The sequence below is a fragment of the Pararge aegeria genome, chromosome 20, assembly GCF_905163445.1.
Source record: "Pararge aegeria chromosome 20, ilParAegt1.1, whole genome shotgun sequence".
In the NCBI taxonomy this organism is placed as follows: domain Eukaryota; kingdom Metazoa; phylum Arthropoda; class Insecta; order Lepidoptera; family Nymphalidae; genus Pararge; species Pararge aegeria.
In genome coordinates, this window is record NC_053199.1 from 9,418,532 (window position 1) to 9,444,137 (window position 25,606).

The 25,606-nt window shown below is 34.6% G+C and overlaps 2 protein-coding genes across 3 annotated transcripts in view; one reads left to right on the forward strand and one right to left on the reverse strand.

Annotated features, from left to right (window-relative positions):
* The window catches only part of LOC120632540 (protein esc1), a 75,603-nt gene extending 54,351 nt beyond the window's left edge, over positions 1 to 21,252 (forward strand). The window contains exons 2-6 of the mRNA XM_039902373.1: positions 17,136 to 17,246; positions 18,159 to 18,299; positions 18,803 to 18,965; positions 19,817 to 19,915; positions 20,958 to 21,252. Coding sequence (XP_039758307.1) covers positions 17,136 to 17,246; positions 18,159 to 18,299; positions 18,803 to 18,965; positions 19,817 to 19,915; positions 20,958 to 21,205 — 762 coding nt within the window. The 3' untranslated portion in view covers positions 21,206 to 21,252. The remainder of the gene's footprint in view (positions 1 to 17,135; positions 17,247 to 18,158; positions 18,300 to 18,802; positions 18,966 to 19,816; positions 19,916 to 20,957) is intronic.
* LOC120632539 (elongation factor-like GTPase 1) overlaps positions 1 to 25,606 on the reverse strand; it is a 160,641-nt gene that overhangs the window by 128,854 nt on the left and 6,181 nt on the right. The window contains exons 9-10 of one of the 2 annotated variants that reach the window (XM_039902372.1): positions 24,804 to 24,917; positions 19,803 to 19,858 (exon numbers count right to left, since the gene is read on the reverse strand). In XM_039902372.1, the coding sequence (XP_039758306.1) occupies positions 19,830 to 19,858; positions 24,804 to 24,917 (143 nt within the window). In that variant the 3' untranslated portion in view covers positions 19,803 to 19,829. Of the gene's footprint in view, positions 1 to 19,802; positions 19,859 to 24,803; positions 24,918 to 25,606 lie in introns of those variants that run through there. The other variant, XM_039902371.1, reaches the window with a different exon arrangement.

Sequence of the window (25,606 nt, forward strand, 5' to 3'; positions counted from 1 at the left end):
CTGGGCCGGCGTGATGCGTTGATGCCTGAACGCGTGAGAGGAGATCCGTACCCTGTAGTGGGCCGGTAATGAGTTGATTTGAATTAAGTAAATTTTAACACAAGGAATATAGGAACATTTTCAAAATAACGATTGCCATTTTACCTTGTAAATGAAATGCAGCTATCATGATCTTAGTAAACAAACGTAGAATATTCATATATATTAAATTAAATTTTGGACCGTTATAAAGTTAAAAGAATAATTATCTATTATCTATTACACCGCACCGATTTATTTTTGAAAAGTTTTTCTTCTCGCTTGTGCCTCGAAATACACGTCAAGCTATCGAACCCAGTTACTATACAACTTACTAGCTGATCTCCGCAATTTCACTCGCGTTATATATGGGTCGTAACGAAATTATATAATAAAGCATATGCTATAGTATTTACGCATGATGGACCATTTAGTCAGCGCACGTAGATAAAGCATTTATAAAACTAAGACAGTTGTATTAATGTAATAAAATATAGCCTTTGTTACTTGTTACAAATGCCTCTTTATATAGTAGCTTTTTTAATTTTTTTAAATTTATAAGTTAATTTAAAGTTTAAATTTTTTTTGTCCTACAAAAAATTTAAATTCAAATTCAGTAAGTAAAGATAGTATAGATGGAGACGACTGAGCGAATTATAAATCTATTCTTGCTCTCAGTGGCGTGCACTGAGTTTCTTACTAGGGTATGCATACAGGAGGAAAATTGCATAAAATGGAAAAAATCCTCCTCTTATACGGGCTATATTTTAATTTTAGGGTATGCAGTGCTTTTGTGCATGTATGAAGTGCACGCCACTGCTTGCTCTTGAGCTTCAATCGCAAAAACATTGCCCGGAGGCCTACTCCAGTATCACAAATGACTGCTCCTAATGCGTGGTATAGTATAGTGAAGCAACGTTAACCAAAAATTATTATTAAAGTAAATTTATTTATTACTAGCTGTTGCCCGCGACTTAGTCTGCGTTTGATTTTGTTTTTTAATGTGGCATTAAGTTTAGTTATAGTTCTAAAAAAAATTAGTGTATTCAGTATAGCTAAGCCTTAAATGAGGGGTTTGCTGCTGTCCGCTGAGGAGTTCTGTCCTCTATCTCAAACGACAGTTTGGGCAAAATTAAACAAATATAATTATTTAAATCGGTTATAATTTGTCGGAGTTATGGTGTAAAATCGTCAAACACTTTCATCCCCTCTCCCAAAGGAACAGAGCTTAATGTCGGGATAAAAAGTATCCTATATTACTTCTAACACTTCCAAAAATATGTGTACAAAATTTCATGAGGATCGGTTAAGTTTTTGCGTGAAAGTGTAACAAACAAACTTACATATTATTAGGGATTATTTCATTTCACTTGTTATAGGAAAAGCAGCCACTTCAACATCTATGGGATAACAAGTTGCAAAAAGTAAATTTCCTCCATCTCGTGTGATTTAAGTGTTGAAAGTAAAATAAGAAATCACCTGTCACAAAATTACATGAATTACTAAATGCCACAATAAAACAATAAAACGTCGTAACTATATGTTATTAGATACTTTAAATACTTTGTTTCTACCACAGTTACATGTTCACGTGTGGATGTTGAGAATTATTGTTTATCTCTCGCTAGTCGCAGTATACTGTCTACATATAGTATGTGAAGACTAATTGAACATAATAACGCAATAAGAAGGCAGTCCAGACATTTTTACAACATGCAATTAGCAAAGAGTTATAGCTATAACAACCAGTTAAAATTCTTAAATTATTGCTTCATACTTGTTAAAGTTATAAGAAATATTGCCGTAACCATATAACGGCCTCTTATAAACTGAATTTGAATTCTATAGAAATTAACATAACCAGATAATTATAAAAACAAACTTAAAAGTCTCATAGCGTATGTTCTTTACAAATTAAGTTATAAAAATTTTCAAAACTGGTGAGTTGAAAACTCTAGAAAACTTCCATTGGAAACTTTCTTATTCTATAATATAATTTTAAATACTTGTTGCCCGCGAGAATAGTTTATTTTCCAGTGAAAAAGTTCTACAATACACTCCAGTATGCAAGCCATCACGAAGCAAAAGTTCGCCGAGATCGGTTTAGTTGTTCATCAGTGATAAGTTAACAAATTCTATTGTTTCAATTTCGCGCAGGATGCAACTGATTTCTGGTTCTGCCAAATTTCATCAAGATTTGCAGCGGTTGATTCAAACACAGTTATGAAATGAAAAACAAATAAGTAACGGTCATATCTACTAATGTTATAAATGCGAAAGTTGTTCTGTCAAATTATGGCACATATCTAGCTTGCATCCTGGAAATGGACAAAGGATATTATTTATCCCGGAAAAGCTGCTGGTAAAAGTTACCCGCAGGATATAAAAATAGTTGTAATATTTTATTGTAAGTTTGTTATATGTACATATTATATTTGTATATATAGGTTTATGCATGTTTATTTGCAACTACAGTACAGTTAAATGCACCACCTACCTCTCTTCTTGAGCTGTGTTTAGCGCCTTTGGTTGCCTGGAAGAGATCGCTATGTAGCGATAAGGCCGCCAAATTGTATACCTTTTGTTAAATTTTTACTGTTAATTTGTTATGTTTATGTGGTGTACAATAAAAGTGTATTCATTCATTCATTCATTCATTCATTCATTCATTCATAGTTGGAAAATCCAAAAGTGCACGCCTCATAATCTCATTAATTACAATAAAATTGAGATTATTTGTAAATAATAATTAAACTACATCTAATTATACCGTGAAATGTAATCGGCGGTGACCACAAGATACGGGATCCGCACGTACAGACACACGGACGTCCAAGACAGAACTTTATTAAACAATTTTTTAATTAGTTTAAATAATAAAAAAGAGATTTAATAATATCATGAGTGTTAAGAATAGTGTTTTTTCTCAACATCTGTCTATTTATATTCATAAATGTGTCGATTTATATAAAACCAATAAAGAATAAAAAAGTGACATTTTAAGTTGGAGAATCACTCGGTGTGCGTAACCTGTAAGTGGCTTGTCACACAGATTAGAAACAAAATATTTGTAATTTTTCTTTATTACGTATTGTGAACAAGCTGTAGGTCAGTGACGTGCATAGAGGGTATGCACAGAGTACGCATATGATATAAAATGAAACAATCTCTAGTAAGATGTATAAAAAAATTAAGGATAAGCATTGTAAGATTTAAAAAAAAGCCTAAAGGGTAGGTAGATTTTATAACTCGTACTGGAGATTTTTTTCACTTTATATCATCTGCATACCCTGTGCATACCCTCAATGCACGCCACTGCTGTTGGTTTACCTTTAATAAATAAAATAAAATAAACTGACAGTAAAACCCCCCTTAACGCTTCGCTTATTAGGCGTGCAAAACGATTGGTAAGATTTTCAGGAGTAGTATTAGAGCTTCTACCGCCATGCTTATCTCTGCCGCAATGCTGTGTACCGATCTGAAGGGCGTGGTTACCGGTGAAATTACAGACACATGAAGCTTTACACCTACGCCTGAGGATGATAGGTGACAATTTCTCACTTGCCACAGGTCTGTCTTTCATCGCTGTAAGAAATGCATTGAAGCAATATGCATCCTGGAGACATTTTTTCCAGAATAATAAACAGTTCCTATAGGATTTTTAAAACCAAAAATAAACACTCGCGGGCAACAGTTAGTTAACAATACAAGTGAACATTAGAAAGAATAGAATAGAAAGGGCAGCAGACAAAAGCCTGATAAAACAATGACCTAATGTCATAACCACGTTCATTGATTCGCCCGCAAGTGAAACGGCATCATTAGAGGGATCCTTACTAGTCGGCTACAAGAAGTCGTGACTCCGGCTAAGGGCCCGTTACACAGACACTTCAATTGCCAATTAAGGTGTATTTTTACCAAGAAGCGAGGTAACTGGATAGGTACTTTATTAGATACGCTGTATAATAGTGAGCTTTGATATTTTTACTGATACCCTGTATGCTCGCTAGTTTGATTGCGGAAAATAATATTTTCACTATACAATAATAACTTAATATATAATTTCAGTCACCATGGCAGAAATGATATGAGAAATTATATTATCCTAGCCTATTATTATATATTAGCCGATAAAGGTTACGATAATATATAATTACTTTTAAAAAGATAAAAATAGTGAAACAGGTAACAATCGTTCGGATATTATTATTCAGCTCCGAAAAAAAATTCTGATAGAGAGTGGGTTTAATTATATGGATGAATGTTTTGTTTTTACTTTGAAATTTTTTTGTTTTTGTTATTATTTGAGTTGTTTGTTATTTTGCTATTTTGTACTATTTATATCATTTATTAGTGGTTAAAGCTGCGGCGTCCCTGCGTCCCTGGACGGATGAGTTCTATCCCCGGCACGCAACTCTTGCCTTTGACTTTTCGGGACTATGGCCAAAAACCCGCTCTCATCTTGAAGAAGACCTATGCCTTGTAGTGACCCGGTAATTCGTTGATGCTCAAAACAGCTTCAAGTCGCATTAATAAGTGTATTTATTTATTTTCATTTATACTCTTTACTTATTTATTTGATTATCTCTAAAATATAATTTTTATTAATACATAACTATAACCTAAAAACTAAATAAAGTCTAAAACGTCCTCGAAACCACCGCAGCGAGGCACAGTTCCTAAGATGCTGGCAGCATTGCCCCTCTGGATGGCCAAACTAATTCGTTGGCCAAGGTAACTGCCCGCTCTAGGATCACTGGTAGACTCGATAATCCTTTTCGATAATTCTTTGAAAAGGGCTCTTGCCTCCGGACCCCACGGTCCCAAAGTCTCTACTCCAAAAGGCACAAAAATGAAGCTGCTATCCAGGTTTTCATATTTACGCCTCTTGGCCTGCTCGGCACTGGAAGCAGCCGCACCTACCATTGACGAAGTGGCCTGGATGTGTGATGCAGCTAGGGTATCAACACAAGTTGCATCCCACAGAAGTGACCTTCCTTTACTTGTATATTTTTATATACTCCACAACATGTTAAGAATATAAAAATTCTTCAAGTAGGATACAGAAGGCGACCTTAGGATTGTGAAAACTAAAAAGAAAACAAAAAGGTCGAGCGTACACTATTCAAACATACATACAAATACATATACCAGACCACACACCTAAAACAAACCTAATAATAAATATTAAAATAAATAAACTACTAATACTTTAGCATAGCATAAATACTTAAATATAAGTAAGAGTAAATAAATAATAATAGTCGTCCTTATTGTGCGATATAAAGAGCCTTAACTGTATTTCTGAATATACCTAGTGACTTAGACTTTCTTATAATGTTCATTGCGAGTGCATTCCAAAATTCAACAGGTCAATAGCTTTAACAGTGAAGGAATGCTTTTAACGCTTCGTTTTATGAAAAGGCATGCTCAAAGTCAGAGTACAACATGATCTTAATTCGAACTGTACTCTAAGAAATATAAACTGTTCCTTACGATAAGAAGTTCTAGAGTTAAATAGCACTCAGTACAGAAACAAAAATACATACAAATCCCCGCGATGGTGCATAGGGAGCTACTGAAGCTTTTGACGAAACTCGGATACTTGGTTATATTTGCGTAAACCAAATATGAATTGGATTGCAAGATTTTGAAGACGCTCAAGTTTGTTAAAATAGTCTTCAGTGAAATCACACTTAAAGCTATTTTGGGAATCTCGTTAACCATATCACGAAATGAATCGTACTAGGGCTACCGAAGGTAATACTAATTAATCAATCTAATCCAATACATATATATATTATAGCATATTTAAATTAGTTTTGCTACTCATTTCCTGCTCTTCTCTGCAGGTATGAATAACTATACTTACAGAGATTATTAACTTACCGAGAGCTTATGGATACAGAAAGTTTTTATAAAGTAGGCCAACTGAATGATAGTGATTTAAATCATATTTTCTTAATTCTTTACCTTGGACTAGTATTCTAAATCTACAGAGACAAAAAGACGTCATTTATCAACTTATTAACGGCTCACTACAGGGCACGGACGTCCTCTCAGAATGGAAAGGTTTAGGCGTTAGTCCACCACGCTGGCCACCAACCCTTACCCACTAGGCTATCAGCTTACAGAAAGACGTAATACCTAACAACTTTCCTGAACCAAACAAAGTTCATAATTAGACCAAAGAGTACCTAAGCGGTAAGACTTAATATAAAATGTAAATACGCTATCATAATGCGCACTAATTCAAATACAAATCAAATTATAGCCAAAAGTTTAACACTACCGTACCCACGTACAAATTTAGATACAAGTGCTCTAACTAAAGTTTCTAGGTTTAATTAGTTCCATGCAGTATCGAATTCAAATACTATTGTCACCAGCGTTGTTTGCAATTGGAGTTGCGAGCTTCGTAATTGCACTAAAATTTCATTACTGCGAATGGTTTATGCGACCGCAGATGCGATTGGCTCTATATTGGATTAGACTAATGTTATTTTAATTCCCGCAATATTTGTTGCATCTTTATTTATAGGTTTATGTTTGTAGTCCGAAATAGCTGCAGCTGGAACTTTATTGAGAATTATGGCTGATGTATTTTGAAACACGAGTATTTTGCTGTGGTATTTTATATAGCAGTAGTTTCATCTTGCGACTGTTTTTTTCATTTCTCCTGTACGGATATAGGATGGATAGGAGAAAGGACAGAATTTTCATCTTCTCACGCAGTAATATGTTTTTTATATAATTGTAATAATATACGTTTAATATCAAAAGGGAGTAAACTTTCCTTTTCCCTGTTGACGTGCTTTGTCGGGTGGACAAGTAAATTTTATTTCTTGTCAGTGGACATAAATAGGTTATAATTTTTTTATCTGCAGCTCCTTTAAAAGAGTCGTCTGTACCCAAAAATTACCTATGCTATTTGCCAAACGCCAAATTTCCTCAACATCGTGGCACATCCATTAGACATTTACACACAATTGGAAATACTCACTTGCGCATTTGTAGTTATAACGTGGATATGTGAGAGAGAAGTTACAAAGAATCCCGTTGTAAAAATCTACATAAAATATTCTATACATGTACATTTTCCCATACAAGGTTCTTTCCTCACATAAGAGTTGATTAGAAAATATAGTTTTGTTTTCAATATGTGACCATTAATTACAGCGGATTTCGATTCAGGTAGATATTCGAAAATATAACAACTACCATTTAAATCTTAGAGGTTTGAGGGAGGATATTGTCAAATATTTTTGTAAGAGCGTAACATGCACCGGATTCAGGTTCCAAAAATACTACATGCAATTTTCTGTTTCCACTTTCTTAAAGACAATAATTTAAAAAAAAACATCTATTTCTATCTATACTTATTACTATGTTCTCAAATTTCATTAAACAGCCTTACTGCATATTTGCGTGAGGAGTAACTTTGCAATTTTAAATCGCGTAAATTTTAGTAAATTGTGTACCATTTAGTCAGATATGCTCAAGAATTTTTTCGCTGTTAAGAACTGCATGGATTTATTAAATAATATTTTGCTTCAACCTCACTTTGGGATAATAATAATAATAATAATAATAAATTCTTTATTGCACACACAAAAACAAAATACAAATAAACACATTTACAGAAATAATTTTAAAAAATTAACTAGTTTAGGTGTGCAAAGGCGGTCTTATCGCTAAAGCGATCTCTCCCAGACAACCTTTGGCGATAGTAGTTATTGGAAGGAACGGGTTGGTGCGGCAATAAAAATTTCTACCTACATAAAAATATTGCAAACTAAACTACATACATGGTATAAATTCTAATACTAAACATATAATTATTATATAAAATATATAGTGTTCATACATATAAATATAATAAACTACATACTATAACGCTACATACATAAAAAATAGTTTTTCAAACGACTTTTAAAAAGAGGCAAGGATTTTGCCTGACGTATGTCATCAGGTAGGGAATTCCAGAGTCTGACACAATTAGCTGTAAAAGAATTACTATAATATTTCGTGCGACTGTACGGAACCTGTAGTTTGCTGTCGGTGCAGAAACGTAGCCAGTCTGAGGAAGAAACAGAATACGATACAACAGAGACAAGGCGTGCATCTCTCTCCGCTGGCCGACCGACAACCACTTTAGTTCAGCGCGGAACTGAGATATGCGGTCGAACTTTCGCAAGCCAAAGATAAAGCGGATGCAAAGGTTCTGCAGCCTATCGAGCTTATTAAGGAGATCCTGCGATAAGTCAAGATAACATGCATCACCATAGTCAATGACAGGTAACAAAATAGAATTGGCAAGAGCGATCTTAGTTTTAATTGGAAGAAGATTCTTCCACCGCCTAAGATAGCCAATAGTGGCACAAATTTTCCGCCCTACCTCAGATACATGAGGTCCCCAAGAAAAGGAACTGTCAATCGTCAGCCCAAGGTTTCTGACCGTATTGCAGTATGGCAAAGCAACCCCATCAAAGTAAACAGATGGAAGGTTATTAATTTTAGTCAGCAAATTGCGATTACCTATGACGATTACTTGTGACTTAACAGGATTTACGGCAAGACCGTAAGATTTGCACCAGTTACAAATATTCGCCAAGTCTGTATTCAGTTTACAAATAGCAGAGGAAATTCCATCAGTGGTTTCTGAGGAGTAGATCTGTAAATCGTCAGCATAGAAATGAAATGAAGAGGAGATAACAGACATTTTTTTTTAGACAGGATACTGAGACATTTAACAGATGTTAAAGTAAAGGAGCCAATCTCCATAACGGCACGTGAAAAATAAATATAAATCTCGGCGATTTAGTACAGTTAATAATTCAGCTAGACAGGACTTTTGCGTTTTACATGTATGAATTAACGAATACTCCGTACTATGTCCGCGTGGGAATCGATTTACATACTTAATAAGCTGATTTATAAACGAGGATCTTTCATTGGAAAATAAACGTGCGAACCATTGAAGGATTGTAAGGTTTCTCATTAAATTCGCCTTTTTTGGTGTAAAATAGGCAAAGCTGCTGGGTAAATCTTAGATACCAAAGCATTAGGAAAGGTGAGCTAAAAATGATACAAAGACGATTTAAATCTCTACTTATGTTATGAATGCCAAGGTGGGCCTGTTTTTTGGATACATATATTGATATAAGTATACTATATACTTACAGTAGCCTCAAAATTTATTTATAACAAGATAGTATTTGTAAGACAAAACATTACTCTTAATAATCGAAAAGTTGATAAAAACAACCACCTTACTTGAAATGGACATAAGTTAGTGACATCTGCATATCGTTTACGAAAGGTTTGTGGGATTGTGTGTGATATGCTTTTGAATTTAAATTTGATAAAAAAAACTTTGGTACCTATTTTGTTTGTAAATTATAACTATAACTAAAAAAAATAAAGTTGACAAAATTTAACATAAAGATAACTTCTTCATCTTGAAGAAGTAAAGATGTTGTAGGAAAATTTTAGGCCGGAAAATTACACGGCTTCCGCAGGATTTTCAAAAAACTAAGCCACCATCGACGAAGCTGCCTGACGATCGCTGGCAACGGCTGGTATGTTATATTAAATATAGATATTTTGTTAACTATTACACTGATTCGGATTGATTTTTTGCTGTCAGGTGAGGAAACCTATCTTCCTTAATGGCAAAATATTCTTAATAAAAATCAGTGAATCTTTATCAGATCCTCATCAAATATCAATGGCGCCTAATTTCTTTAGGAATAGCACATTTAAAATTTATAAGGAAATATTAATTTTATTTTATTAATGTGAATGAAACTTTCAGAATAGATTATTTTTCGAAATAGTTATAATACAGTGTGTATTATAACTATTATAAGTGTATACAGTTATATACGGTTACTAAGTCAAACCTGGGTGAACCCAACGTACGGCGTATGTTTCTTCAGACAACTTGGTAAAGAATAATTTTGATTTGTTAGTTTTAAAAGGAAAACACATGTAGTCTGCACCGAAAAACTGAATATTAAATTTTCCTGTATGTATTTCATAATCATCATTTCAACTGATAGACGTCCTCAGCTAGGCATAGGTCTTTTGTAGGGACTTACACTCTCCACGACTCCATGCGACTCGCTAAATGTCATCGATATATATATAGTGAGGGTTCTATACCAACAGTACGCTTTCCATTGCGCGGGCTTGCCACTCCAGCACCTTGGGACCCCTTTGCATCGTAACGATGTTATATTTGTCCCACCAATAGCCACTTTAGCTTCGCAACTCTTTCAAATATGTCGGTAACTCTAGATATGTATGGACATGCACTCTCTCACTCCTCATCCAGCCAAAAATGCCTATTAACTCTTGAACTGATGACCTTCTCCTTTTAAAGTCGCCTTAAAAATGTGTTTTTACTGCAACTAACAAAAAAACTACATGCTACACATTTTGTAGCCTAAATTCTAAATATTATGAAAAATTTATTTTTTTTAATACCTCCGCCTCTTGCATAAGTTCGCTTGATGTAAATTTCCCCAGAACCTGTTCTTTCAACAACGCCCGCGAACGTAGGACGTTAGACTGCACTCATGAATAATACATAATGTAACAATGGCTTCCGGAATTGCAATATTTTATGCATATTTTGTGCAACTGTAACGTTTTAATATAGGGGTCATAATAAATATTGACCCCGCAAGTCATGGAGAGGGTAACATGTAAATGATTCATAATGCGAAAAAAATCGGCTTTAGGCACGCGTGTTTTGGTTGCTGTATGCCCGACAAGTTTCAAACCTGTTCAGAGTTCTTAGGAAGCTCGTTCACGTGAAGCAAAGCGAAAAGTTTGGTTAAGTTTTGCGCCGCGTCGTGTGATCTGGTAGATTCTAAAGTAGTAAACTAACTTTCGTATTGATAACAGTAGGGTTCTTCTCTTAGACCATCCTGTGTATTTTACCAGGGCTACCTAAAAGTGTATTGTTCCGGTTATAAAGAAATATAGTTCGTTGCTCAACCAAGGGTGCTGCTTGAAAGAAGTAGGTACAAATCCACAGTCTAAATACAGGGCACGAGTCTCCTCCAAAATGAAGGGGTTTTAAGCCATAGTCACGCTGGCCCAGTGCGGATTGGTAGACTTCTGAGAACTTTTAGGCATACAGGTTTCCCCACGATGTATTCCTTCTCCTTAAATGTCAATGATACTGTAATTGCACGGAGATCAAACTCGGACCACTAGAATATCACTTCTATCTTATTTTCGCGGATGGTAATAATCTCGTATAGTTTCCTTCAAATAGGCTATTGTCATTAAAGTCTACTAAACTACAGGGGTTTTAGCTAGTTTATCACTACGAGTACGGTCGGTCATACGGTTATTAGGTTGGTTCAATACGCCCAGTGCCACATAAAATTCGCATGAGCCTAAGCGTAATTCATTAGAAAATCTATTACCATAATTAATTAAAAGCTTAGCGACGATTAATTAAACGAGAGCGGATTCTATCAAGAACTCTCTTATTAAAAATTCACTACTATGTACTGAAGGTGTATTCACATATATAAGATATTCATGTATTGTTAACAAATTCGAGAGAGTCGCCAACAGAATTGACCGTTTTGGTTCGGATTTTGACACACGGCACGGTTGGTACACGGCAGCATTTGCATTGATTTAATATGTTACTATAGTACCAGCATTCGGATAAAAATCGTGTAGCAGATGCTTTGAAGTATAATATAATGTATATAGGAGCGTGGTTTAATAAGGTAAGTATGCTATAAGGCCATCATTTGGGGAAAAAAAAGATTTGTAAAATGCAGTACAGTAATAATATGATATATCGACTGATGAATTGAATTAGGCATTAGGTACCCAGCGCACACTACATCGCTCAGCAACAGCTTGTCTGCAGAAATTCCCCAATGGAAAAGCGGCCTAAAGCTCTTAATAAATGTCGGAATCAATAAACCTAGAGTAAACATAAAAGATAATCCTGTTTATGATCTCCGTATGTATGTAGAGCATAAAATATTTATGAACTTGGAAGCAGGCCGGAACGGAAACCTGAAGTATTGAATTACTCAACCGCTATGTATAGAAACCTGTTGGATGACTGGATGTAGGTATATACTAACTGTAAGCCCGATAAGGAAATATAAATTACTAATGCAAGTAAACTCGGTGATCGGCTCGTTATCTTAATCAATTTATGACAAATAGGCAAATTGCTTTAGTACGGAAAGGGTAACCAGTCTTTATAGAAGCATTGACAGATCTGTAGATGATTCAAGATAGCATGCTTCCGCAAATTTTACGCTCTTTAACTTTGTAACGTTTATCCATCTTTAGCTTACGAAGACGTTACGAAAGAGATTTTGACACAATGATTGCCGTGCTCATTAACTTAGCCTGTATGGTTTTTACTGAAAAAATAATCGAAAAACTTCTTTCATAATATAGATTACTTAATTTGTGAGAAAAAAGACTATTTTCGGTCATTTTATTGGAGCTTATGTACTTTAAGCAAAGTATAATAATTTAATTCTTTTTTTTCCTTCCTACACTGTATACACTTTCATCTTGTTTGTGTAGTTGTAAGCTAGTTTAACGCTATTTATTGCATGCGGTGTTTACCTGTAAGTAGATTTACATTTTGTCTTCATACAGTATAAGCTAGTTTAAATTGTTTTTTTGAAATGTAAAGCTATTGGTAAACCAAATAAAGAAAAAAAGAAAAAAAACTTTTTCGACATTTTAACTTTCATCAAATATATGAGTTGTCCTACTTTTGTAAACATTCTAACAAAAATATAACATTTGTCTTTTTTTGAAAGGCATAAATATGATTTTAGTTTGTTGAGAAGCTCGCTTTAGTTGCTACTTATTTATGTACATAACTATCAAATCTTGTAAAGCAGAATTATTGTTATTAAAGAAAAGACAATAAAATAATTTCCTTTACAAACTTTATGAAACTCAGAATAGCATAATATGGTGGTATGGTGGTATAGTCACGTTTCCCGCTGTGCGCTATTATTTTTTGATATAACTCCGTACGTTCACGTACGTAAGACTTTCGTTTTTAACGTTTTACGCACGCAAACTCCAAAAGAACACCTATTCATCGATTCACTATCTGAGCAACAATTCATCGATCAATAGTTGCCATTCCACGATACTATATTCCGTTAACCATAATTGTGCAATAAACAACCGGTTAATACGTCGAATTGAACATAAATCAGTTAGCATCGGAAGTGATTACGCGGTTACCTCGGGACCCTGAACTTGCGTTGAGGTAGATCGCGGCGGGCAACGAACGCTCGAACAACCGTCAAGGGCACTTCATTTGTTGCTGAGTGTATATAAGGAGCTCAATAAGATGATAGCTCTGTACGATGCGAGTTCTGTATCCCTAGTATGTTATAAATTCAAAAGTGCGTAAAACCAATCTATAAACAAAATTATTACAGTAAAAGTATGGGAATTAAAAGTATCATTAATTCTGAGACTTAATCGTCAAGGCCAAATCAAATCAATCAAATAGTGTTTTATAAGCTTTAAGCTATTAAATATGTTGAAGAGTGCATAAGTATATTTCATAAGGAATTATCCTATAAAAATATTAAATCAATAAAGCATATTTTTTCCATACAAATTAATTCAAAACATTCAAAGTGTTTCTTATGACAACCCCATTGAAGTTAAAGACCGACACGTGCATAGTACCTACGCAATGCGACGGGTGCCTAATAAAGGGACACAGGAGTCACTTGATTTTACTTTTGCATGTGATGATAGGGCTGGATCGGATTTCTATTAGTAAAAACTATGGCAATGGTTTACTCAAAAATTATAAGCGTTTTGGTTTCACAGATAAGTCTCAGAGACAGTAAATTATGTAACTGAATTATTTCGGTTTGCATTTACACGTTGTATATTTCTATAAAAAAGGCATGAATAATATTCGTCTTTTTTTTTTTTTTTTTTTTAATATTAATAGCGGGCAAACGAGCAAGTGGGTCACCTGATGGTAAGTGATCACCGCCGCCCATAAACATCTGCATCACCAGAGGAGCAACCGATGCGTTGCCGCCTTTAAAGGAATTTCTTTATCCGCCCCTTGAATAACCCTAGATTGAATTTTTGAGTTCGTATTGTTTTTTTTGAATTCGTATTGCTTGAAAGACGGAATAACTTACAAAAACTCTTGCGCAATTAGTTAAGGATTAGATAAAATAAGGGATAGCTGAGATCGCTCTGAAATAATTTTACAATTTTTTATTAAGTAGCACTTACAAAATGAAGATCAAGAGTAGCTCTATATAATAATTAAATAGCATATCCGATTTCCATAAATAAAATAAGTTCTAATAAAATAGCAATTAAGATACATCACATTAAAATAAAACAGATTGTAGTTTATGGTACAAGTCGTTTTAATTAATAAAACCGCTGGACCCGTTTTAGATTACGTTGTCTAGATAATATCACGTTGACTGATGATAGCTAGCACTTCATACACAAACACGATGTTTGCTTACAAGTCACGATAGGTACGGGCTTCTACAGACCTATCGTTTTTTAATGCACATTTTTTAATTTTAAAGATGTATGGGCAACGTAAAGACGGAAATTTTTCAATTTATTCCGTGGTAAAAAAAATGGCGACTCAATTACAACATGCAGACAAACTACTTCATCGTACATTTTACAACGCCATTAAACAAACACACTCAATAGATTTGAAGAGGAGACAATTTAAAAAGTTTATAATTTTAATAATTAGGTTAAAGACGGTGCCGCTAAACGATTATGACTACCATGCTCCCTAACAGGTCAGCCCGCTACCATCTTAGACTGCATCATCACTTACCACCAAGTGAGATTGCAGTAAAGGGCTAACTTGTAGTAGAAAAACTTTTTAAAAATGTACTGCTAATTGTAGAGCTGAATTTATGCGGATACAAAAAGTGTTCCGCTAAAGGCGTAATCATATCATCCTGCCAAAAACGCACGATGTTTGAGCGCGCATTTTAATTAATTTAAAAGAAAACAATAAAAATTACGGACATTAAATATAGTAAATATAGTCTATTTAGCTAGCTAGGACACCAAAAACAGAATTAACAATAGCTATTATTTAGCTAAGCGGATCAATGAACCTTGTTATCGTGATCATTTATTGCAGGTTGCACGAAGTTCAGATCATGTCAAGATCGCGAACCGAAGATTAAAACTTTTTAGGTAAACATATCGGTTGATCTGGCTTCATACCGATTCTGACCTTGCTTTACGTAACGGGTCTAAAAGCGGTTGAATCGCTTTACAAAATTATAAAACCAATACAAAAACATGTAATGGAGAACACGAAGCGGTACGTTACGGATTAGAAAATCGAATAAAAGGCTTTACGATTAAATTGTTCTATCGAAAAGTCGGCTTCGAACGTTCACCTTGAACGTGACGTCCGGCGTTTAATTTAAGAAAAATGTATACCACAGGATACACCCTTGGTACTCTCTCCAGATGGATCTTGAATTTTAAATTTATCAGAAGCCGCATCAATCGACACAGAGTTAAGAGATTTATAAAAATGAAATTATATAACATAATTACTTATCTTGATTTATGAAATAAACGATAGAATTAATAAGTCTACGTTTAAAAAATATAAATGAGGAAACAATATAAAAAATCCAGTACAGCACAAATTGAAAACCGCGAGAAAAGTACCAAAATTATATCCATAGGGCCAGTTTCATTTAAAAGCAAGAGTAAAACGAGAACGGTCAGCGATTCTACAAAAAAGTGCGATCAAACGAAGCGAGAACCAAGAAAAAATAGCAACGAATCCAACTTCGGCTGCTTTATTCAATAACAAACACGATCTTGTATAGGTAACGGTTACAAATAATAGTTCACGTCTCGACCAAGGTATTGAGCGTACTTTTTACAAACGCTTAGATTGTTTCATTTAAATCTATTTGAAAAACTAGATAATCTTTACAACCCATTTATAGTACCCCACACTAACAATGTATAAAAATGCAACATTTTCTTAAATAATCAGATGAAATGTTCAATATGATAAAACTTATAACTTTTACGCACAGTTAATTACAATAATCGCATCTGATTACATCGCGCAAAACAGATGTAGGTACTGTCAATGTAGCTTTGATAAAAAAATCTATCTTATGTCCATTTTGGATCAACAGATCGCATTTCTCGATCAGCTGAGACGATATTTATCAAATATGAATGACACAGCAGGTGAACGAAATAATTGCTTACAGAATAAATGATTACGAATGTAACTGTTAATATGGATAGCCACGGTAGCTATTTGAATAATAATTTTTCATAGAATCTGGGATTATATCCGCTTGATCTTTTTCTAAACACTTGCTGATTTCTTGTTTTTATGCTAGTACTTATAGCGACGATTTTATTATATTGGCAACGTCGCAACAAGTCGAGAAAATAATAAAGTATTGATAAAATAAAAATCAACTATATTAGATGTTTTTCGAGCCTTTATATTTATTTCTGACGGGTCTGTTTTTATTGATTAAAAAGGTTTCCCGAGGACCAAGATTCAAGCTATAGTCTTGATAAATGTTCAATAATTTAGGCGTGAAAATATGAGACACACAGTTTCTTTCGAATTCTTAACATTCGTGTGAATAGTGGTACCTATATTTTTTTCTTAACTTATAAATTTTCTTCCGCCATGATGGTAACGAACGATTAATAATAACCGACTACAAAATAAATTAGGAAGTTTTAATTTATTTCGAAATAAAATTGACGCGTAAATGAATGAACACATTCACATTTAAAGAACAATATGTTCTTTTGTAGAACAATTCGGCAGCTAAATCTCATGAATGATGAACGGGAAGTGACAACGACCTCACAATTTTTCACATCATTGTTGCTGTAATTAATGACAAGAAATGAATTAACGCTTTCGATGGCCCTATAAATTCTTGCACAAACATAAAGAACGCCGACGATTGTAATATTACGACTATTTCTTTAACGTGCTATTTCTTCTGCCTTAGAGCATTCATCATTGGAATGTATTCGCTTATCATTTGATATGTCATTGCTTTCAGACGGTGCCTTTGCCTGCGGGATCTACTTCGGTGTTAGCAAAGCCTACGAAGTACCATTACTATCCTCACAATCAACACATTTATCTACTACCGGAATGCGCTATTCAACAGGTAATGAAAATTCTCCATTCACATAAATATTTTATACACGTCGATATAGTATGTTGTTTAAGCAATTTGTTTATATACAATACCATCGGTATTCAAAGAAGGTTTTATGCTTTTATAATTATATACCTTTACAATGGTTTCTTACTCTTTTCTTTGCCTTTTCATTTTGATAATATGTATAGTTAAAGAATACAGTGTACAAGTGCAATGCAACGATTTAATAACCGATTATATATTACTTAGAGTTCATTATTTGCTGCCATGACACATTGTTAAACCTCTCTCTTTCTCTCTGATATTAGAGAAGAGGATTAGATATTAGAGGAGATTTCTCTGATATTAGAAGAGAGAATTAATCTCTCTAATAATATCCTACTGCTGGATATTAATCCAGCAGTGGGATATTATTTAATTTAAATTTTGAACAAACAAATCGCTACATTATGCACTCCAGTTGTTAGCCGTGTGCGAGTGACAAGTATATGAGTTAATCTGTCGCTTGCTGTGAGGAAACTATAGATGCACTTAAGCTAGTTGTACGTGTAGTAGTGCTGTCCGTATGTTCAGAGTAGGAAATATATACTACTAACTTAATCTGTAATCTGAAGATTACTATAGTATTAGATTGGTTATTATTTTGGGTGTTAATCCCAAAAATGTCTTGATCGTATGGGTCACTCCAGAATATCTAATAAACAATCGAAGATATCATTCCTGAAATCTTCATCCCAAGCATTTTCTTTAAAATATTCGACTTATCTAGTAGGTATATAACTCAAAAATTGTACACTCTTAAGAGAATTCCCGTCTATAAATGCGCAGAGTAGACGTTATCTTATTTACGTATACGGGGAATAATACTATAAATATATTTGTTGCACGTAATACATGTAACCTTACTTAATCTTCCAGGTGTGTAACGCGGTTTACGTACGGTTAAATTATACGCAGCCATTATGCGCGTGCCCAGCTCGGTACAGAGATCCCTGCTCCGCCAGTCTGAATGCAGACGACCTGCATACCACGCGCCTTACCACAGATTCCAAAAAGAAGGTGAGATAGAACTCGAAACCTAACGGCGTAACACCCCACCCGCCCTAGAAGGAATCATTCTGTAATACTGGAACTTTAATTAATTGCCGTGGCGGCACAGTCAATAGATAAAAGATTCCATGAATTGCGAAAGCAAGATTTGTAACGGGTAATTTGCTCATTAATGACACGTCATTTACTTGGCATGAGAAAGGTAGTTCGCATTTGAAATGTCTTTATTCTTCCCCAGGGATAGATAGATAAAACAAGATATAGATTAAACAATATAGATAAATGCAAGGTATTATAAGTAAGGTTATTTATTAAAAGGTTTTATGGATTATATTCAGATTTATAAGATCTTACAGAAGTGTTACTTTAATATATTGGGTCGAGAAACTGACATGAATAATATGTTTCAATCGTATAACTTTTATAAACGTGCAAGGGGCTAAAATGTGTACTAGATAAGGCATACGTGATTTATAAGATCTGTTGAACAATAAATCTCAATTACATTGCAGTACGCAAAGAAGGCGGTGACACTGGTGAAGACATGCGAAGCTGTATCTGAGATGCGAGAATGCCGTGCGCCAAGAGACTGGTCCCTTTTAGCATTGCAAAACATTAGGACGGGCAAGTCACACTATTTAGTGATATGCAGATGTCCAGACACACATATACTAGGTTAGTAATTTCTAATTTACATGCAACTTTGATTGAAAATCTGTAGCGAACCAACATTTCTGGAATGTTAAAGAAGAATCGTTTGAAAATTTTATTTCCAAAGTTAACTCCGAAGTTTTTGGGAGTTATGGGCGTTCTTAATTTAAGTAATTAAAATATCACTTGCTTAAACGGTGAGGGACAATATCATGAGAAAATTGTCTAAATGCTGGAATGTCCTATTATATAACAATAAGTGGTACATGTAAAGGTACCAATATTGCGCTTTAATCGTGTTTTTAATAAAATAATTCAATCAAGGTCTTATATACCTAATACTAGATGTGCCCTGCGGCTTCGCCCGCTTATATTATGAGATTTTGATATTTTATCACAAACATTTGTTTATCTTACGTAATTTTGAGGCGTGTGAAGCCTACATATCCGCACTAGTCCAGCGTGGAGAAACAATTCTCCTGAGAGGAGACCAGTGCCAAGTAGTGGGCCGGTAATGGGTTGATAATGATGCCTTATTTTTTTTTTTATTCTATTTTTTTTTGCCGCCTATACTGTTTCTAACCTCAAACTGAAAGCGTGCTACTTCTATTTGCAACATAAGTTCATGCAGACTAACAATTTTTTCATGTATTGTGATATTTTTTGCAACATTTTTCTATCTAAAGCAACGAACAATGTTACAACAATAAATTGCATTGTACAGTAATAATTCTCAAATCTTGTAACACTTGTTTTATTATAACCGCAAAAAGAGTAACGAGATAAAACTTTCAAGACAAAATGTAACTGTAGCGCTCTTTCTACAAAAGATATACTGTTCTTGTTTCGAGATAAGAGATTATTTAATCTTACAGAGGGGCCGATGTCTCACGACCAACCAACGTACGCGTCGGTACCTGGAATAAGAGTTTATGGCATGATGTGCGTGCGACAGACCACAAGCTATCACTCCGGTGAGTCAGAGCGCTATCATCTTTTTAGAAACATCCATATCTCTTGCATTAATACACGGTACTTTATGAAACCTGCAGCGGTGATTTACGGACGTATTAGCGAATAAAGCGAAGGGATTTAATGCTTTATTGCTCAGCTTAGGGCAGAAGCTAAGATATCTGAAAGGATTGTCGTAAAGTTGAATTGGATACTTTAAATTTTCTTCGTTTAGACTTTTAAACACCTTTTTTAGCAAGAGTAGCAAATTATTTAGTGCTCAATAACTAAGCGTTAATCTTGCGATGAGAGTAGGATCGCACCTCCGTCCTTTCCTTTTAGATTATTTAGGATTTTATTTTGCCAACTTCACAGATGTAGTTATTATTTCCAATAAAAATATATACTAAATACTACAAAAGTGTTCCCTACAATATTTTTTTTTTATTAAACAACGACATTATACTTCCATGTTCTATACATATATAAACAATTTATTCAGAACCTGCTTACTAGTAGAATTGCATTCTCAAGCTCGTTCGGTAACGCTGACGAAACCTATAAGGTTTATTTTATCAGCTAAGTCCGAAAAAGTAATAATTTGAAGAACCCGCACTGAAGACTTATTTAAACCTATGTGTAGCAGTAGGTCTTTAACAAATAACTAACTAAGTAGGTACTTTTCATACAGATACATAAACGGACAGTAAAGATGATCACAAAATTGTATTTAATATTTATTGCTTTTATACCTAGAAGCGAAACAAACAATGTTTATTATCAAGTAATAATTTTAATAAAGATTTTCCTCTTTCCTAAAAGTCGTAGTGGAGCTTTTTGTGACAGAGCTAGTCCGGGTCGCCATGCTTATTTCTGCCGCTAAGCAGCAAATTGTTAGACACATGGTGGCATGTTGCAGGACGTGCTCCTTGCATGCACTTGGAAGTATTGCTCTGTTTATAGTCGATGGTTTTCTTACCAACGGCTTGTTTCGTCAATTATTAAAAAAAAAAAAAAATTAAGTGTATATATTAGATTTTTTAGAGTAAAATTTTTCACTTTCAGGTTACAGCTCAAACAGATTCCCAGCCGGCGTTCAAAGCACCACGAGCACATACAAGGTGGACTATTCTCAGCCCCACTCGTACGACAAGCCCGTCTACAACCGATACCAGTCGCATAGTTATTTAGATTCAAACTATTACAATAGGAGATCTAGAGCTGCACGCGAGAGGCGAACGACTTCAGAATACCCGCCTTTCCCATGGTATAAAGTAAAAGAATTGGCACGATCGTTGCATTGGATCAATTAAGATGAAACTAATGTTATTGTTAGAAAAAAGTAGGTTGGGTTCAAGACGGCCGTGGATTTACCGCCTCGTTGAGTTCAACGAAAACTTGATACAGTTTAAGATGATATTTAATTACAATACGCTTTAGCTTTCTTATACCAGGGCCAAATCTGATACTTTATTTTTTTAACTTGTCTTATTATGTAAGTGATTTTTTTCTTAACTTTTTAGAGTAAAGTGAAAATAATTTTTTTACTCACTTATTATTTGAATTACACACGCACACTATTCAAATAAATAAAATAAAAACTAAACAGAGATTTTCATTGTTTGTATGTTATATTTTTTTAATAATATTTTGAACTCGTATTTTACACTAAAAAGTAAGAAAAATATTTTGTTTCATAATAAGACAGAAATAAAAAAATGGAGTATATTGAGTAATTATAGTCTCAGTGATCGATCAATTACATAATTATTGTGTTAATTCAAAAATTCATTATAACATAATAATATGTGCATAAAATTGTAAAAGAAATGTGTGAGCAATTAAAAGTGAAAAAATAAAGAAAAAATTTACCGCCCGAGAGAAAACCTCCACAGCACAGTGGTGAGCGCTTTGCTCTTAAACGTTAGAGTTCCTGTGTGTGATCATCGGCGAGAGCAATTTGGGAATTTATTAACATCAGAACTTTCTCTGGTCTGGTCTAGTGCAATGCCTCGGCTGTGACTAGTTACCACCTTACCAAAAAATACGTGCTGACAAGCGATTTAGCATTCCAGTACGATGCCGCATAAAAACAGATTAGAGTTATGTATTCCAAATAACTGCCATACCAAAACATGTTTAGCCTGCTACCTTTTAAATACTGCATTGATGCTTACCACTAGGTGAGATAGTAATCACTTGTTGCCAAATAAAAAAAAAACTGCTATTTTACTTAATAACTGCACAGCGGAGGAAATTGCAGCCTGCATGAATCTTAAATGGCTCGGTAACTTTACTATGAATAATTATGAATTTTCCGAGACAAGGAAGTTTATTTTAAGTATGCGGTACTCGGGAATAGGCCAATAATGAATATTATACTACACCACTTTTAGCAATTACAAGCTCGTAAGTCTGAAAGCATTTATGGATTAGATTCAATGACCAGGCATATGATTGTATCTGAACAGCATTTCATACAGATCTTTGGGGTTAAAGCATTCGTCATTACCCTTCTATAGTCATCCCTTGATTTCTATCTAACCTGGTGGTAAGTGATGGTAACAGGCTAGCGTGATAGGTAGTATGGCAGTTATAATAAACGCATACTCCTTATAGGTTTTTACGCGACATCGTCCCGAAACGTTGAATCGCGTAGCGACACGTCTTCGTCTGTAGGGTTGTAACTACCACGGGAGAAGCCTTCCACCAGACTAGATAGAATTCTAGAGTAGGCTTAGCTAGAGTGCGTACCAACAGCAATTTTATTTAATGTAAAATTGTTTAATGTTATGACTCGGTTCTTTTAGAAGTGGAGAAATTATAAATTCCCCAATTGTACCTGAAGGGGATCGAACCTACGACCTCCAAAAGTTTATCCACTGCGCTCGCCACTGCGACAGGCAACGCATCGGGCCGTTAGTTTTATAATGATTCATCGACCACTGAGATACAATCGCAATATCAGACTTAGGGCCCGTTAGTTAAGGTTTTTTTTTGTACTATTAAACCAATTACTCAGCCTGAGGAATACTCGATTTGCATTTGTTTTAAGACTGTAATGTCGATTTTGTACCTTTATTTTCCCAACAGTATGTTATGAACGACGTATTCTATAGTATTATTTAAGATTAAGTAATTATATTAACTGCCAGGAAAAGACAGCCATAGTTTTAAGTAAAACAATTAACATCGTGAACTCAGTCATCGCCAATGTAGATGGTGATTTTTTTTTGTTTGGTGAATATTATCTAAGTAATGTTTAAGTGTACACAAAATAATGTGATACAATTTCAGTGGTTTTTGTGTATTTCGATGCATTTATAGATTTTTTAAGTCTTAATTTAACACACTATTTATATCGAAACCATACTTAGACGAATCGCTTTGTAAATAGTAGGATTAATTACAATATTTGTAATTAAAAACAAATAAAACGAATTGAAAACATAACTTCTATTATTTGTGTAATTTCCATACTTGGTATGCACAAACAACTTTCCACTTTATTATCGGCTCTGTACGCTCAGGTTGCCTTTAAAAAATCACTTTTAGTGATAAGGCCGATTTTGCACACTAGCACTCCGTACTATTCTATTCAATTTTTAATAATTATTAGTACTCCTATTATATTTGAAGCAATATTACACGTTTTCAAAGGCGTTTGAAGTCTACTTGGCCAGCGTGGTGGACTACGGCCTACATCCTTTTCATTTTTTTCGTTGTCCAGTGCGAATTAGTAGACATCACACGCCTTCGAGAATATTATAGAGAACCCCGGGTGTGCAAGTTTCCTAACGATGTTTTTCCTTCACTGTTAAAACAAGTGATATTTAATTGCATAAATAAATGCGTAAACTTAGAAGTGCGTACCGGGGATCGAACTCATACCACCCGAAAGGGAGTTCGAAGCTCTAACCACTAGGCTATCACCGATTACGAGACTATCACCACCCTATAGGTAAAGGTTTGGTTACGGAGCCTAACTACCATCGCTTAAATCAGTATTATTATAACATTACTATACTATATACTATAATTTATATACTACGCCAAAGCACACATCGCCATCTAGCCCCAAAGTAAGCGTAGCTTGTGTTATGGGTACTGAGATGACTGATGAATATTTTTATGAAAAATATACATAAATACTTAGAATATACATATAAACACCCAGACACTGAAAAACATTCATGCTCATCCCAAACATTTTCCAGTTGTGGGAATCGAACCCAGGGCCTTGGACTCAGAAAGCAGGGTCGATGCAAACTGCGCCAATCGGCTGTCAACATTGAACTCAAGGTATGTCAAATAAACTATCATTTTAATATAATACAGTTATAGGTTTTGGAAGCGGTGATAACGCAGTGGGTAGAAGTTTGAGTTCACTTTCGGAAGGCCGAGTTCGAATCCCAGCACGCCTCTACCTTTTCTAATTTATTTTCGTTTTAAGGAATTAAAATATCACTTGCTTAAACGATGATAACATCGTGAGAAACCTGCATGCCTGAGAGTTCTACATAATGTTCCCAAAGATGTGTCGAGTCCACCAATCCGCACTGGGCCAGCGTGGTGGACTGTGGCCTTAACTCCTTGTCACTTTGGGAGGAGACCAGTAACCTGTACTGGGCCGGTAATTGGCTGCTATGAACCAACACCAAAAGCGTGTGAGTAACATTCCCGAAGGCTTAAAAGCCTTTGTTACCCATGCATCGCTTCACCACTAATCCAATTTAGCAAAATCTCTGTATTTATTCGGATATTATAGTCGCTCACATGGTATAAAATTCGATCGCTTTGTTATTTTTTCTAAATATGATTAAATACTGCTTGCTTCAGTATTACAGTATCGTTTTATATTCGTGAGGAAACCTGCATGTCTGAGAGTTCTACATAGTGTTCTACACTTACCTAATACTTTTTGGTCGACGACGATATCACACGAGTACATTGCCGCCATTAGTCTTTGAGGTTGAGCTTCGAACGCTTTCCTGCACCCCTCTTTAACTGCTGACATTATTTGGCCTGTTGGAATAAAAATGAATTAGTTTAGGTTAGAATTCCTTTTTGTTGAGAACCTGGTTATTTTTTTTTTTTTTATTCCAGTTAGTCCTTGACTGCAATCTCACCTGGTGGTAAGCGATGATGCAGTGTAAGGTGGTAGCGGGGTAATCTGTTTGGGAGTATGGTAGTCATACCCCTAATCAGTTTTTACGCGACATCGCACCGGAATACTGAATCGCTTAGCGGCACGTCTTTGACAGTAGGTTGGTAACTAGTCTATCATTGTCAGTATAGCTAACAAGAAGGATTAACAAAACATTCAAAAAAAAATTCAGATCGCGTGATTTTGATTATTTTGTATTTGTATATACATATTATTATTTATTTATTTTATTTATATTCTTACATTTTTGTCATTACAGGAAAAAGTTATCCTAATACGACAATGCAGCATGTTATGTAAATTTTAATAATATATATAACTATAGTGTATATGATTAAATCCAAATCGCTATATTTGTGAGTTCACTCAGAGTGCAACAAAATAAATCCGTCTTCTCGGCTATGATACTTCATTGTCAGTTCTACGTTAAATCTGACGGAATTTCGATAAACTTTCATTGGAAAGAGTTTACCGTCTAGTAAATTTCATTTAATTATACGGGGCTGAAGATTTTATTGTATACTATATGTGCCCTGCGGCTTCGCCC